The sequence below is a fragment of the Salvia splendens genome, chromosome 12 (genome assembly GCF_004379255.2).
Source record: "Salvia splendens isolate huo1 chromosome 12, SspV2, whole genome shotgun sequence".
Classification (NCBI taxonomy): domain Eukaryota; kingdom Viridiplantae; phylum Streptophyta; class Magnoliopsida; order Lamiales; family Lamiaceae; genus Salvia; species Salvia splendens.
Window position 1 is genome coordinate 6,577,210 of NC_056043.1, and position 16,028 is coordinate 6,593,237.

General features: G+C 41.5%; 1 protein-coding gene across 1 annotated transcript; it reads right to left on the bottom strand.

Moving 5' to 3' along the window:
- Positions 1-966: 966 nt before the first annotated feature.
- LOC121758657 (putative late blight resistance protein homolog R1A-3) lies at positions 967-15,672 on the bottom strand. The gene is made up of 3 exons (XM_042154037.1): positions 15,217-15,672; positions 2,023-4,240; positions 967-1,909 (listed from the first exon to the last, which is right to left on the bottom strand). The coding sequence occupies exons 1-3, from the start codon at positions 15,670-15,672 to the stop codon at positions 1,554-1,556; spliced, it is 3,030 nt and encodes a 1,009-aa protein (XP_042009971.1). The 3' UTR covers positions 967-1,553.
- Between the last annotated feature and the right edge of the window lie 356 nt (positions 15,673-16,028).

Genomic DNA, 16,028 nt, shown 5'->3' on the forward strand with positions numbered 1-16,028 from the left:
GGTGGCTTGAATTAAAGGCAGCTTGACACGCTGCCAACTCCTGAGCAAGTGAGATTGTATCGCTGAGGGAAGTGGGCCGCCGAATCAGCAACTCGTGTTTTAGCGAAGCCGATAACCCTGCTACAAATAACGATTTCAATGTGTCATCACCCACATGCGTCACCTTCCTTAACATAGGTTCAAATTCTGCGAGATACGACTCGGGGGATCCTTTCTGTCGAAGGGTTGCTAAGCGACCCACATAGTCCTCATACAAATCCGGATCGAAACGGCGTTTAATGTCGAGCAAGAACTCATCCCAGCCTCGGTCGTTATTGTTAGTCTCCCACCATTCAAACCATTCTTCTGCAGTGTCGTCCAAAAGAAATTCCGTCAAGTACAAACGATCGGACAGCGGCGTGAAACTATGGTTGTAGAACTTCTAAATCATTTTGATCCACAAAACCACTCCTTCGCCATTGAAGCGAGGTGGGTCCATCTTCAACTTGGGCCAGGAGTCTTGGTTAGTTTGATCGTGGTCGATGAAGGCAATTTCTGGCCGCGAGGGGGCGTTGCAACCATGACTAATGTTGTCGCGTCAGGCGGCTTCTTAACCAAGTTTTCGACGGCCATAATCATCCGCCTCATATGGCCATCCATGCTCTTGTTCCATTGTGTCTGTTGTCGCTCAAAAGCCTCCTGAGATAAGCGGTTCGATTGTATCTTCTTCTCATCTCCGGCCAAGCGAACTTTGATGTCGAGCATGTTTTGCTCGAGTTCCTAAAGGGTGTAGAAAGTTGGAACTCCATCGGTAGTAACGTCGTCGGACGGTATGACAGAAAGAAGACTGTGTGAAAGACGAAAGCGGGGGACGAGAGGCTCAATGGAAGCGCCAGTTGATAGGATTTGAGGTCCTACCGCCGGTGAATTCCAACGAGTTTGTGATTTACCCTAGTGGGGGTGCTAGAGTTTGTAGAGAATTAAGGGTTGAGACAATAAGATAAATTTTATTACTTATATCTTAAGACTCGATCTATGGGAATTCTATAATATATAGAATTCCCCCTGGCTTGATTCCGACTTACGATTCGGGAAAGAATCAAGAAGAAAACCCGAAAAGATTTGACGCAATCTAACTAAATAATTAAAAACGATTCTCACAATAAAAGACAATATCTCTAGAAAAAGGAAAGGAAATAAACTCTAACTTATTATCTTGACACAAAATCCTTGTACTTGCTGGGCCGCGGCGCGTTGCGCCTTGGACGTTCATTCCTTGGCTGGGCCGGCTTCTTCCTGGCCTTAGTCTTGCTGTCGGGCTTGGTGTTGGGTTCTTCGGCCTTCTCTCTGTTGGGCGACGGTCCCCCGTCGACCATTGGTTCCTCCTCCCGCACGATCGTTGGCTCCTCTTCACGTACTCCGAGAATGAAAGTACTATAGTTTCTAGAAAGTCACATTTACAGAACTATCTACCTACTCTATGCGGTTCAACTTTCTTTTGCGATCCGGGAAAGAAACTTACAAAACTCATTACTATATTATTAAATAAAACAAACAAACGTTTCAGACGTAGTCTATGAAACTCTTGGATGTATTGATGTTGCACCAAGGTCTAGCCTCGGTCCATGCTGACGACTAGTGTGAAGATGTGCAGACTGGCTTCGGGTTTGGTGTAGGTGAACCTTGGACTGACGTTTGGCTTGGGCTTGCTGTAATCGTATCACACGCAGCCCACTCCTTCTCCTACATCTTGGCACATTTATTATCTTCTTTCTTGACCCACAATGTTTGATATCTCTCTTGGCTCTTCGATCTTCTTTGTCGACTGTATGTATCTCGATTTGATGCAGTTGGTTCACTTCGACGTCAATGCCTTCCCCTTGGCATGGTTCGATCTCGCCTTCAACATGACATGTTGCATGTGTGTCACCTGCACGCATTGTTTATGATAATAATGTTGAAAAACTGAATATGGGGCATGAGGCAAGATATCAAAAGTAGTATAGATCTAAAGCAATGAGACGTTGCTAGATTTTTGTTTACCTTGCAAGTCTTCTTGTTCATATGAGGATAGAGGATAAATGGATAGCGTGAAATCTTCAGTATCCATACTTCGCTCTTTGAGAAGACTTTGCTTTTCTACGAGAAATCTCCTAGCAGAGTCTGCAGCAAGCTTAGTTTCATACAAATCCAACAGTTGGAGACTTGCTATGTCAGCTAGTTCAATCGGCACGTTTTTAAGTTGATCACAATTGCGCAGCTTGAGTCTTCTAAGTTCTGGAAAGTAACTGGCAGAAGCTACCCAAGTGCTTAAATTTGTTTCTGCAATATGCAAGGCTTTAAGACTTCTGAAACATCCATCACATGTTATCCAACTCTCTCCCACGAATGCCATTTCTTTCAACTTGAGCACCTCTAGATTTTCCAGATGTTCTAGGATACGAATTTGACTCCATTCAAGATAAGTAGCAACTAGCGTTAGGCTCTTCAGTGTTGGTGGAAAATCATTATATGGGGGAAGGCTATGCAGTCGACCTTCTGAAGGTGGATTTGGATATGCATCATTAACTAGCTTCAAGTTTTCAAGATTACCCAATGCCGCCAAATTTTCAAATGATTCAATCTTTTTGTCCAAAAGCAAGGACAATTTCCCACAAATGCCTAGTTTCTTCAAATTACTAGCCCTACTGAATGTTTCTTTTGTGCAACTTTTCGGTGAAATAGTGGCTAATGATTGAAGTTTTACACCACCGTCGTGAGCTGTATCAACCTTGCACAAATTAGCGGAAGCATTAGTCCTGAAGTGCCTCAACTTTGTGAACTTCAGGATATTTGGTTTGATATCAAGGGTAGGAGATGTTGTATTGACTATAAGAGTTTGTATGTTCCAGAAGTTCGAGAAGTAAACAGGAAGAACACTTAGATTTGAGGACAAAGCAAGGTACCGCAAGTGCAACAATTCGCCTATATCAGAAGCAATATGAGTGAATTGGATCTGCTTAGCATTTAAAACTCTTAGTAGTTTGAAGGCTGTTGGGATAGATGATATAATTTCTTGCGACAAACACACTTCGTCCTTGGAGAAAACAAACAAGGAACGGGTACGAGGACAGAAGGGCTTGTGGGAAAAGAAATCTGAAATATTGGAATGAATGGAAAGACGATGATGGTATGACAATCGAGAGATCGGAGGGTAGAACTCCCCATCGATAAACTTAATTTCTGTGAGTAAATCCTCTCCCTCTTTACCGGCTTCTTTTTTGCAAAAATCATGTAGCATGCGATTAATACGACAAGTTTTAACTTTACCATTAGCTTTAAAGCGTGCACACATGACTAAGTTTATGCGGATAAGATCCTCCAAATACCTTTCTGCACACTCCTCCAAAGTGAGACCATTTTGTGGAGCTATAAATCCTTCTGCAATCCACATGCTTATCAACTCTCCTGCTGCGATTTCAAGGTCATACGGGAAGGCGGCTAAATACAAAAAACAAAGCTTCATGTGAGTGGGAAGAATATCGTAAAGCTTCATGCTACGATATTCTGAGATGCTTCGACACGTTTCCATCCACGCAATTCTCCTTGCCATGATATCATCTCCATATGATAAGTCATTTCTTTCAAGAATACCTGCCATGAACACTACTAAAGACTGTAGCCCCTCACATTGCTTGGCGATTAGTTGTCCAACAGTTTCCAACTTGGGAGGGCACTCAGTCTTACCGAAAACTTTTAGCTGGAGTAGCTCCCAACTCTCGCTTTCAGACAAGGGCCTCACCTTGTGGGGCTGTCTAAAGTTGCTAGTATACCGCCCTACTTCCTCATTACAAGTGGTGATCAATACTTTGCCCGGCTTTGGTAGAGCGATTCGGAGGCTATCCCAATCGTTAAGAGACCACATATCAGCCAAGACGATCAAGAATTTCTCACTCTCTAGGTGCGAAATCAATTGATCTGTTAGTGCCTCATAACTTTTTCCTTTTACATCCTCATTGATGGCGGTGAAACTACTCAAGATGGTGAGCAAGATATCTCTCTCTTTGAACTCACTCGAAACATCAACCCATATGCGGGTCGTGAATTCATACTTGATTTTTGAATCATCAAAAATCATTCGTGCTAACGTTTTCTTGCCACTTCTGGGAATGCCAACCATCGTGATAACATCGAGTTCATCAGTTTGTTCAGTGAGATATCCAATTACTGCATTCATCTCATCTTTAAAACCGGCCACATTCTCTTGTCTTACCATGAGATCCTGCTCAAAACATTACAAGATTAGATGCTAATACTACCCCATGCATCCCTCAATATAATAAATAAACTATTGTCATTTTCTTCTGGTGTGGTGAGGAAGAGGAAGTTTATAACATCATGATTAGAAGCATATGAATTGTGTCACTATGAGAAATGATATTTTAAAAGACAACGTTGTATCAGCTTATTTGCGATAGAAAAAAACAAAATTTAGCCACTCCAAGAATGCAACCTATATATAGTCTATTTTCTTTAAAAAAATTTAACACTTTAATATAATATAATAACATAGTATATATAAAATTTGCTTTCATTCATCGAAAATAATTAATATTCCATAATATAATAGCAGAATATAGAAAAGAAATAAAATGAGAAAAACTGCATAAAAGTTATTTATGGAGTATAATTTTTATGTTTTGCAGAATTTAGAGTCTTTTTTATGTTCTTTCTATTTTACATTTTTTTAGTATTTCGTAGTTTAAATATTTTATTATATTATATTTTTTATTTCATTTATATTATTAATTAATTGTACAAATTTATTTTTTTATTTTTTATTTTAGATATTAAGCATTAGTTTTCATTTGATTTTTTATATTAATCAGAATTTTAATATACGTGATTTTACAATTTAATATTGTTTTAAGATGTACTCCCTCCTTCCCTAAAGTATAAACATATTTTTTGCAAAACATAAAAATACTATCTAAAATTATGTTTGCATATTAATTTATTATGAGCATAACTCAATTAATTAAAATTTCTTTAATTATTTTGTATGTTAGCAAATATATTTACAATTTGTATTTTATCAATTAATATGCTAACAGAGTTTAAATTATGACCAAAATATCAAGAAAATTCATATTTTTGGTACATTTAGTTTTAATATTGTACATTTGATTACATCTGTCAAAAAGTTCAGATACACCAATTCTTATTGTCAATTTGGTATGTCTACACAAGGGAAAATTTTTTGCTCGAGAATAAAGATATATGCTGTGTCCAACCAAATATGTATGGATGATACAAGTAGCAGCGAGCAGGAGTTGTATCTGATGCCGAAGAGGCTGGCCCGACAGCACGAGCTGGCCCCAGCCTATCGAGCGTGCGCTCATGGCGCTCCACACGACCTCCTCAACGTTTCTAAGAACTTGTTCGCCGTTAATTTATTTTGTTTCCTTTTTGAGTTGTCTTTTAATTATTTATTTATTGTTAAGTACAGTCGAGTATGATTATCTAGTACTTTCCGGGTTTTCTTTGTTGATTCTCTCCTAGATGGCAAAATAGATTTGAATCAACCCTAGGGTCCTTAGCATTATAGAGAGGGATTATGTTATTTCATTCTTTTCAAGAAATAAAGAATTATGTTTTAGTTATTATTGTTTGAGCCACAAACCCTAGTTTTGCTTCTCTCGCTTGACGGAGACTCGGAGGAGAAAGCTATTTATCAACGAGTGAAATCCACTGTTGATCACCTCGATAAGGTTAACATCTTATCATCCGGTGCTTTCGTTAGGTTCCCATGGCACGGAACAACACCGGACGTTCGAGGAAGAGCCCAGGCGCACCCCGCTTTGACAACGCAACAACATAGGTTGATATGTCGTCCTTGGAGGATCCAACGACCGGATATATTCAGCACAAGAAGGAGGATAAGATTTTGGACACAATAGAACGAATGGAAGAACGTCTACCCCATACCGAGCAGTGGTTGGGAAATTATTTCATCGCGGAATCGTCGCCTTATACACACCCTATCATGAACGTGCAACGGGTACATCGCCGCCAGGACCACAGACCGTGTGGTCCGCCCCAAACTCGCAAGCACAGGCAAGCATGGCACCCGCCCCAATAGGGGTATCGTATCGCCGCAGCCAAGACTGGCCTCATGCTGGTTCCCACTGGCCATCGCTCGCAACAGGGGTATCCACCTCAAGATCAACAACCGTGCGTAAGGATGGACCAATTGCGCTTCGATAGCACCACTCGCACTAAGAAGTCTGACCGTTCGCACCAAGGACTCTACTGGTACTACGACAAAAAAGTGAGTCCCAAATCATGTACGCAAACATAATTTCCTCGCTTATTTGGGCATAGATGAAGAAGATGATGACCCTGAACAGCCAAATACAGAGATGAAGACGACAAGGTCATTCTGCCTACATATCGCACATTCTTGCGCTGGAAGACAAGGCCCGTACGACTTCCTACACTCGTGGATCACCGAGAAGTTTAGCTTACTCATCTCAGCCATTAAACCTTTTAAGGTTTATGTTGGGAATGGTGCATTGTTGTTGTGCACAGCTTTCTCCAAACTAAGTGGAACCTACAAGGTATAACGTTTTTTATTGACCTTCATATCCTACCTGTCCATGACCCATATATTATTTTGGGAATGGTGTTATTAGAATCCTTAGGAAAATTCACCCATGATTATCTTGCGAAGACTGTGGAATTCTACCGCGGTGAGGACAAGATCAGCCTTTAGGGCACTGCACCTATATTGCAGCATATCTGATACGCTCAGATTTTGCAGGGTTTTAAGGCCATTATTTGGTCCATTTTTATGTCAAAGTTGTATTACATGTCATTTATTTGCATATTTTGTCTATTTTGGTATTTTGACATATTTTGTGAGAAATGTGCATATTTGAGCATAAAAAGGGAGTCAAAACGCGAAGTAGAAAATCTGGAGTTTCAGGTAGCATCCAGCGACCGCCGCAACACTGCCGGCGGCCGCCACTTCTGTAGCTGCCCCTTTTGGGAAATCTGTGCATGGAATGAAAACACGTCCAGCGACCGCCGGGAAGTGCGTGGCGACCGCCACCAAAGAGTCAGAAGCTTCTGATTAATGCGCGGTGACCGCCGGCCAAGGTACGGTGGTCCGCCACAAAAGAGCGGCGAGCAGATTTGCCCTAATTTCCTCTCTAAGATTTACCATATTTTGCAACCATTTTCCTTATTTGAGAGGGGCGATTTTTCCCCTATAAATACCCCCTCAAGCTTCATTATTAGTATCCTCTTTTTGCAACATATTTTCTAGAGATTAAAAGTTAGAGTGCTTCATTGTGCAAGGAGTTGAAGAAGGATTCAAGAGCATCAAAGCTACAAGGATTCAACCTTTGGGTTTATTTGCTTTAGTTTTATGTTCCAATTGGTTTCCCTTCAATTTATGTATTTAGATTATCACATCATGTGTAACTAAATTCATAGGATTCTAGGGATGTGTTAGTAACGACTTTGGTTATACAATCATTTTCTATTTAATATCCGTTTTGTTTTTACTTTGTTTCTTCTCTAAGTGAATAATGATGCTTCATGATTGAGTGACACAATCTTGGATGATTTAATATAACTTGCTACATAATCGTGAGAGGAGGTTGGCGAGTTAGATCCACTTAGTAGACACTACAATTAGCTTCCTTTAAAACGGCACTGTTAATTGAGAGTGGGGACTTTTCATGGGTCTTAGGAGCTTTTAGGAGTTACATATTTAGGATTGACAACCCTAATGTTAGTAATCAACGTTTGTATCGCATGAGCATAAACTAGGTGACTTGTCCTATCAAAGTAAGAACTGTGCTAGGGTATTGTAGTTGGAACTTGTTTAACCATAACTGTGAACGCGCATCCCTGGAATTCCCTTATCTCTATACTTTTATCTTCATGATTAATTTGCATCTAGATGTTTATTGCTTTCAAATTGTTCTTTGTTTTCAAAATTCTCAAAATCTTTCAATTTTCCAAATAGTAATTGAGTTTTTGTAGGAGGTAGCCAATTTGTGATTGTTTTCCCCGTGATCGATATTCGGTACTGACCTTTAGCTATACTATTCATACTCTGTATACTTGTAGGTATTTATAGTGCTAATAAAAAGTGCATCAATAACTCCTTCCATTATCTAGCCTCCCTATTATTTTACTCCACAGCCCACGTGTTGTATGAGATAGTATCATTCTAGTCTAATGCCACTGAACATATAGAGACCACAACAGATGAGTTTAGGGCTGACATTCTATCACCTATTTAGGACGTCTTGGTGAGGCACACTTTGGTATTTAGTGTACCCGAGGGTATTCCATCTAGGGATGTCGATCGGGCTACCCATTCGGATTCGGACCAACCCATCGGGTTGACGGGCTATCTAAGTTATAAAATTTCAACAAAAGCTTTCGAAAATAAATTCATGTAATCAAAATTTTCCTCTGTAAATTGATTATAAATTTTAGATATTTTTATATTCATAGTTTTAGAATTACATTATACCTTCAAATTCTTTTGACTTTCATCAATAATAGTTGGAGAGAAGTCTTTCATCTTGATCTACTCCTATAATATAAATAAAGATAAATTAAACTTAGAGCAATCAATTTGAATTAAAGTTTGCATTCGTGTCATTATTTTGGTATTGTTCATAATCGTTGTTATAACGTTAAATATATTGGAATTTTGATGGGTTAATTCTCAACTTTTTCTTATTTGTCTTTGGCGATGGTAATGGATGAAGGATGACGGAAGAATGGGTCAGAACTTAGAGGTTGGTAGTGTGGAACCATGTAGAAAGATGTTGAATGAAATCCAAAAATACAAAAAAAGTCTAACATTTAGTTTTTTTAATTAAAAATACAACTTGATGGGCCAACTCGTAACCCGACCGGGCCAACCTGCTTAACACGTCAACCCTAATGGGTTAACCCCTATTTGTAACCGTGTTGTGAAATTAGAGCCCTTAGCCGCTAATTTTATCAGGCTATTCGGGTCGACCCATGGATTTCGGTTTAGATTGACATCCCTGATTCCGCCAGCCTTTTAGTTCGATCACCGCATCTATTTACTCCCTGGGGTGAAGCCAGTTAATGTACGGCCTTACCGATACCCATATTACCACAAAAATGAAATTATAGCACAAGTTCAAGACATGCTTGATCAAGGGATAATTCAGCGAAGCCAGAGTCCGTTCTCATCTCCAGTCCTGCTAGTATGCATGAAAGATGGGTGATTTCACTTTTGCATTGATTATATAGTTGTAAACACAACCAATGTTTTCCACCCCTTCTCCATACCAACATCCAATGAGTTATTTGACGAGCTCGGATCAACGAAGTTCTTGACAAAGCTAGACATGCGCTCGGGATACATATTCAGATGTACAAGGAAGACATATTCAAAACGGCCTTCCACACACATGATGGTCACTTTAAGTTTCCAGTTATTCCCTTTGGACTGACAATTTCCCCCTTTACTTTCTAGATGGCAATGAATCATATCTTCCGACCAATGTTCTGTATATTCGTTATTGTTTTCTTTGACGACATCCTTATATATAGCCCGAGTCTAGAGTCGCATGGTCAGCACTTGAGAGGTCTTATCCACTATCCATAACAAACAATTGTTTGTTAAGTTATCGAAGTGCACATTCTGTTGCACGACGGTGGACTATCTAAGTCACTTGATAAGTAACGGTCAGCTGAAGGCAAACCCAAGAAAGATTGAAGCCATGGTGTTATGGCCCACACTGACGACGGTGGACTATCGAAGTCACATATTTATTGCACATTATGCTCTGGTCGCTGACCCAAACAGATTTATTAAAAAGGGACTCTTTTAAGTGGTCACCACAAGCAACTGAGACAAGCTCAAAACAGCGATGACCTCGGTGCCAGTCCTCCGCCTCCCTGACTTTACGAGGACTTTTTATGTGGAGACAAACAACTCAGATTTTGGGATTGGAGTTGTATTAATGCAAGAAGAGCACCCCTTGGCATTTTTCAGTAAGAAACTGGGCTCGCGACATCGTTCAACCTCTACTTATCACAAAGAGCTATATGCCATGGTGGAGGTTGTTCAACAATGGAGACAGTACTTGTTGGGTCGCGAGTTTGTGATAAAAATGACCAAAAGAGCTTAAAGGAACGACTATAGCAAATTGTCGAACACCCGATTAACAACTTTATATTCAAAAATTGATATGATACAAATTTAAGATCGAGTAGGAAATTGAGATATGGAATAGAGTGGCTGACACATTGTCGAGACGTGAACCGGACACCCCGGCCGACACTAATTCCCTCTTGGCAGCTACAACGTACTAATACGAACCTCTATTATTATTATTTAGTTTAGATATTATAGGGATTTAGCGTATCTTTTCTTTGTTTTATTGTTCATTAAGTCAGTAGCATTATAAATAGGATAGACTGTTATCTTTTTTATTCATTCAATCAATTAATAAAATCATTATCGTTTGCCCACTTGTGGAGTATCAAGCATCCAAAATTATCTATCACTGCCGACAATATTCGTTCTTGCGCCCAGCTCTATCTCCGGAGATCACCGCCGACCTAAGACTTGGGCGCCGGATTAATCAACGGATTTAAACTCTCAACGCTGCCGACGGAGACTCCTCCGCGCCAGCCCTATCGTTTGTCCGCGGACCCTTAAAAGAGGGCGCCGGAATTGTGGTGTTATAGTTGTGAATTCGGACGGAGCTCACCGTTAGGAACAGGAGGCTCTTAACAACTGGTGCTTTCATTGAGAGCTGACCCTCCCACCATCTCGAACCGAAGCTACACCGCTGCCCGACGAAAAACATTCTGCGCACAGCAACTGCTTTGGTTGTCGAGTCCCGCCTGTCCGCCGAGCTCTAGCCGCAGGACAACACTACTTCTGCAACGCCGACGGGAAGGATTCCCGCGTGCCGCGTCGAAGTCAGAGGATCATCATCCACCACAGCCAAGCCTCAGTCCGTCAACATGTCATACGACTACGCCGGCTATGGCCGTCGTCAATACGACTTCCCTCAGGCCACACAGCTCTTCCGTCCCTACCAGCCGATCCAATCTCGCTGTGTAACCAGTTGGGACCCTCCGAGCCGCCGGGTGGAAGTACTCCGTCCGCCGTCGTGGCCTGATCCAGAATCACCCTACGTCTCACACCACTTAGATCCACCTGATCGTCGCCCACGACTGAGATACCAGCCCATCGGGTACCGCGATCGCGCGCAAGACGCTTGGCCCCGACACCGCGGTGGCTACATCGAGAGGGGTGGCCACCTATCTGATCGCGGAGATCATCAGACCCAATTAGGGTTTGATCGCTACACGACAACCGCAACGCAACGGCACCGCCCAACGTGCTGGGACCACCGGCGCAACAGCAGGACCGCGGCTACCTGACCGTTGACCGTCCCCGACGCTCGGAGACGTGCTGGGACCGACCTCGCCCTCGGGAGGAGGTGAGAGCGCGAGTCCAGCCCGCCTCCCACCAGCCCCGCTACTCCACCGAAAAGCCAACGCGGGACCTGTACAGTCAGCCCGCACGTGTGACCAGTCAAACTCCGGAGCAGCCACGCCTGCCGCTAATACGAGTCTCCCAGGCGGAGAAGTCAGAACGGTCCAGGTTAGGTCTCTGCTGGCACTGTCCCGAGAAATGGGTGATGGGACATGTGTGTTAACAACGCATTCTATGTTATGCGGATGATGGGGAGGAGTTTGAGGAGAACATTCAAGATGAGAATTTAGCCGAAGAGAAAACTGATAATACTCCCACGATAGTATTCGGTGATGATGTTCCCCATGACATTACCGATGTTCACAATGATGGCGCTCCTCTTGATGTTCAAAACAACGAGTCCCCTGGAGAGTTCCTCAAGAACAAAGGGATTGTCAAGAACGACAGTGAGCCACCGCAAGTGCTCGTTGGGGTATATGACGAGAAGATTGGTGAAAAGGAGGAGACATTGCTAGACGATAAAGAGGAGGATGGTTCTATTGGTGAAGTGGAGAAGATAATCGCCTCACTCAATGTTGTTCAAGTGTCATCCAAAAATGTTGTTGGAAATTGTTGGGGCAAGAAAGTAGATGGTGCTTACACCGATTTGCCCGTAATTGCTTGTGTCTATGTGGATTTGATTGTCGGTGATGTTCCAAGTATGAATCATCGATCAACATTGCTCGGCAAAGATACAAGGTTGATCCATCCGAGTAATGACATGCCATGCTTGGGCATTCTGGGAGGCGTGGACAAGCTTTTCGATTTGGCAAGGAATTTTTCCGACAAAGTTGGGTCTCCTTTGTTGATTTTTTATGGAAGTGAAGAAGGGAGACGTTCATCTGTTCGGTGTGTGTTTGATCCAGGAGGAGTTGCCTCGCCAAAGCTTCTGCTTTCAACTCTCCTTTTTGCTTCGTGGTTTCCACCTTGAGGACAAGGTGGATTTTAACCGTGGGGGAGTTGATACGAACCTCTATTATTATTATTTAGTTTAGATATTATAGGGATTTAACATATCTTTTTCTATATCTTTGCTTTCTTGTTCATTAAGTCAGTAGCATTATAAATAGGATAGACTGTTATCTTTTTTATTCATTCAATCAATTAATAAAATCATTATCGTTTGCCCACTTGTGGAGTATCAAGCATCCAAAATTATCTATGGCTGCCGACAAGATTCGTTCTTGCGCCCAGCTCTATCTCCGGAGATCACCGCCGACCCAAGACTTGGGCGCCGGATTAATCAACAGATTTAAACTCTCAACGCTGCCGACAGAGACTCCTCCGCGCCAGCCCTATCGTTTGTCCGCGGACCCTTAAACGAGGGCGCCAGAATTGTGGTGTTATAGTTGTGAATTCGAACGGAATTCACCGTTAGGAACAGGAGGCTCTTAACACATACCTCATCTCGTCCCTCCTTAACAAGTTGCGCACAAAAACAACAGGTTCCACGAAGCAGATTGATGTTGTAAGAGGGATTTAGGACGGTTATCCTTCGCCACACTTATCCCATGCCGATGGCCTTGTTTTTCCCAACGCTGTATTTATGTTCCTACTAGGTCGCCTTCAAGGATCGTCCTAATGCGCGAGCATGATAACATGCCTCTAGCAGGCTATACGAGGTTTGAGCGCACTTTCAAATGGTGATCCTCATCTTTCTACTGACATAGTATGCCAATGTTAAACAATTTGTGGATTTTTGTGTGGACTGTCAAACCACAAAATATTCCACCAAAAAGCCGACTGATTTGCTACAACCGCTACACATCCCTTTCTGCATGCGAGAGAATGTCTCTATGGATTTTATCACATGGTTGCCACCTTCACGGGGATTTACAACTATTATGGTATTGGTATATCGCTTGTCAAAATACGCGTACTTCGCCCCCACTCTCAACTTGATTTGATGCGCCTGAACTCGTGGCGGACGAACCGATAGCATCCCTTCCATCGAACGCTAAGCTGATACAAGCTAGATGGACTTTGTTAGTGGAACTCTGAGCCAATCTAGAACGTTCATGACAAGATGAATCGTCACCGCCACTATGTCAAGTATGAGGTGGGGGATATGGTGTTTGATAAGGATCATTTCATGCATCGAGTTTTAGGTGATTTACATACTTTAAGGGAGATAATGTATGGAATTTGAGTTTAAGTATGCAGATTTGCTGTTGGATCAGTTAGATGGTGCAACTTGACCGAGCAGATGAAAACAAGGCCAATTGGACAGAAAATACGGAAAAGTTGCCCAACTGATCAAGGTGAAACAAGATGGCGAGCTGGCAATTTAAGGAGTACGAGGAGAGAGAAAAGCATAAGAATACCTTATACACTAGGATTTTGCACTGTTTTAAATGTCAAAGTTGCATTACATGTCCATTATTTGCCTATTTTATCCATTTTAGTATTTTTGACGTGTTTTTGTAAGAAATGTGCAAAATAGAGCTTAAAAAGGGCATAAAAAGGTTAAAATCTGGAAGCTGGAGAAGAAGCGCTTCATCCTTGTAGGATTCGATCCTTATTTCCCTATACTAATTAATAATATGGTGGGTTAAGGTTTTGAGAAAGCTTGGATTGCATGTCTTGGACATGAGGCTAGGTCTAGAGATTTTGCTTGATCCGTCTGGAGAGTCTACCTATGATTTATTTCATATTTAAACACACATGCAAAAGAAAGCTGCTTTTCAGTGCTTTTAAAGATGCAGCCTTACCGTCGGAACTCGGTTGTGCGGCCGTTGTCAATAATGTTAGCTAGGAGGTATTGCGGTCCATTTGCAATATTGGAGAGAATCGGGCTGGTGGCATATCGTCTTCAATTGTCGAAGGGTAGCCGCATACATAACGTCTTCCATGACTGCTTACTGCGGCCGTTCGAAGTGACTGATACAGTCCCAGAGACAATCTTTCTCCCTACCGAGTTTACAAGGGGAAGACCGGTCGCAATCCTTGATCGTCATAATATCGTGGTATAGGGTGATCCCGTTGAGCAGGCGCTGGTCGAATGGTCCACGGACGACGAGGCATTGCCTACCTAGGAGTCATGCCAATCTCTAAAACAACAATTTCCGACTTTACTACTTGAGGACAATGAGGTTCTTAATGAAAGGGAAGTTGATATGAGTAGCAGTGGGTAGGAGGAAGAGGTTGAGCCTCAATGTGCAACAACGTGTGAGACTGGGAACGAAGATGGCGTTGAGTCCTACCCGGCAGAAGCAGCCTTATCTGAGGCCGAAGAGGCTGGCCAAACAGCGCGAGCTGGGCTCAACATATCGAGCGCTCTCCCACGACGCACCATGTGGCCTCCCGAATGTTTCCAAGAATACGTTCGCCGTTAAATTTAGTTGATTTATTTTGTTTCCTTTTTGAGTTGTCTTTCATTTGTTTAATTACTCCTATTATTTAGTTAGATTTAGTTGATTTATTTTGTTTCTTGTCTTTTAATTGTTTAATTATTATTTAGTAGAATCGAGCATGATTATCTGCTCCTTTCTAGATTTTCTTTGTTGATTCTTTCCTAGATTGCCAAAGAGAATTGAATAAACCCTAGGGTCCTTAGCATTATGAATAGGGATTATGTTATTTCATTCAATTAAAAAAAATAAAGATTAGTCCACTTTGTACTCTTGATTTAAGGAGCTTAGTATAGGAAACTCTATATAGCAAGCATACACAAGATAAAAAAAATAGTTAGGGAAAAAAACCTTAGAGTTTTCGTGTTTGTCTCCATCATCATCGATGTTAAGGCTATGAGCGCCATCCATCAAACTCATCAAGTTCTGGGTGACCTCCTTGACCTTTTTCCCGATGCCGGTGATACTGAACCAAGAAGACCTCCAGAATTTGGGGAAGACTATACTCGCCGCCCTCTTTGACAAGTATGAACTCTCGAACTCCAATGCTTCAAAGTAGGACCTTTGGACTGCGTCGACAAAGGCATCGATCACATCTTCAGCTTCATAAACCGCACAGCGGATGTTCCGGATCAGCTCATCATCCTTTATCCGCTTCTTCTCCGTATTTCTTATAAAGGTTTTCAGATCGCGGAGTTGCTTTTCGAGACTCTCGAGATCTTTCTTGTTGTCCTTGATCAGATGGGCATGGTTAATGAGTAGTTCATGGAGGTCATCGAGCAGGAATGCCACCGAAGCATCCGTCATTTCTCTCTCTCATTTTTGATATGTTGTTATGGTGCGCTATATAGGAACGGTTATTGTTCAAGTTGACGTTAAGTTATTAACTCACTTCACCGCGTATTATTTAGATTTTTTTTTACTCTAGTTTATGCATTTTAGTAATCTTTTTACTCAAGATAATGAAACTGAAATTATGTTACTATAATTTAAATTTATGGAATTAAATATGAAATTACAAGTATACTATTTTAATTCAATTTCTGATTGTTTGTTTGCTAAAAATAAATAAGAGACATAAAATTTATCGTAATTCTAAATTATTAGGAAAGTCAAAAAATTAGATGTGACATTGTATTTTAACTCAATATTTTTATATATTT

Excerpts from the sequence above, each read along its gene's own strand:
- LOC121758657 (XM_042154037.1), bottom strand. The coding sequence starts at position 15,672 with ATGACGGATGCTTCGGTGGCATTCCTGCTCGATGACCTCCATGAACTA. Across the intron at positions 4,241-15,216 it reads ACAAACACGAAAACTCTAAG|GATCTCATGGTAAGACAAGA; the intron begins GTTTTTTTCCCT and ends TGTTTTGAGCAG. Across the intron at positions 1,910-2,022 it reads TGAACAAGAAGACTTGCAAG|GTGACACACATGCAACATGT; the intron begins GTAAACAAAAAT and ends CAATGCGTGCAG.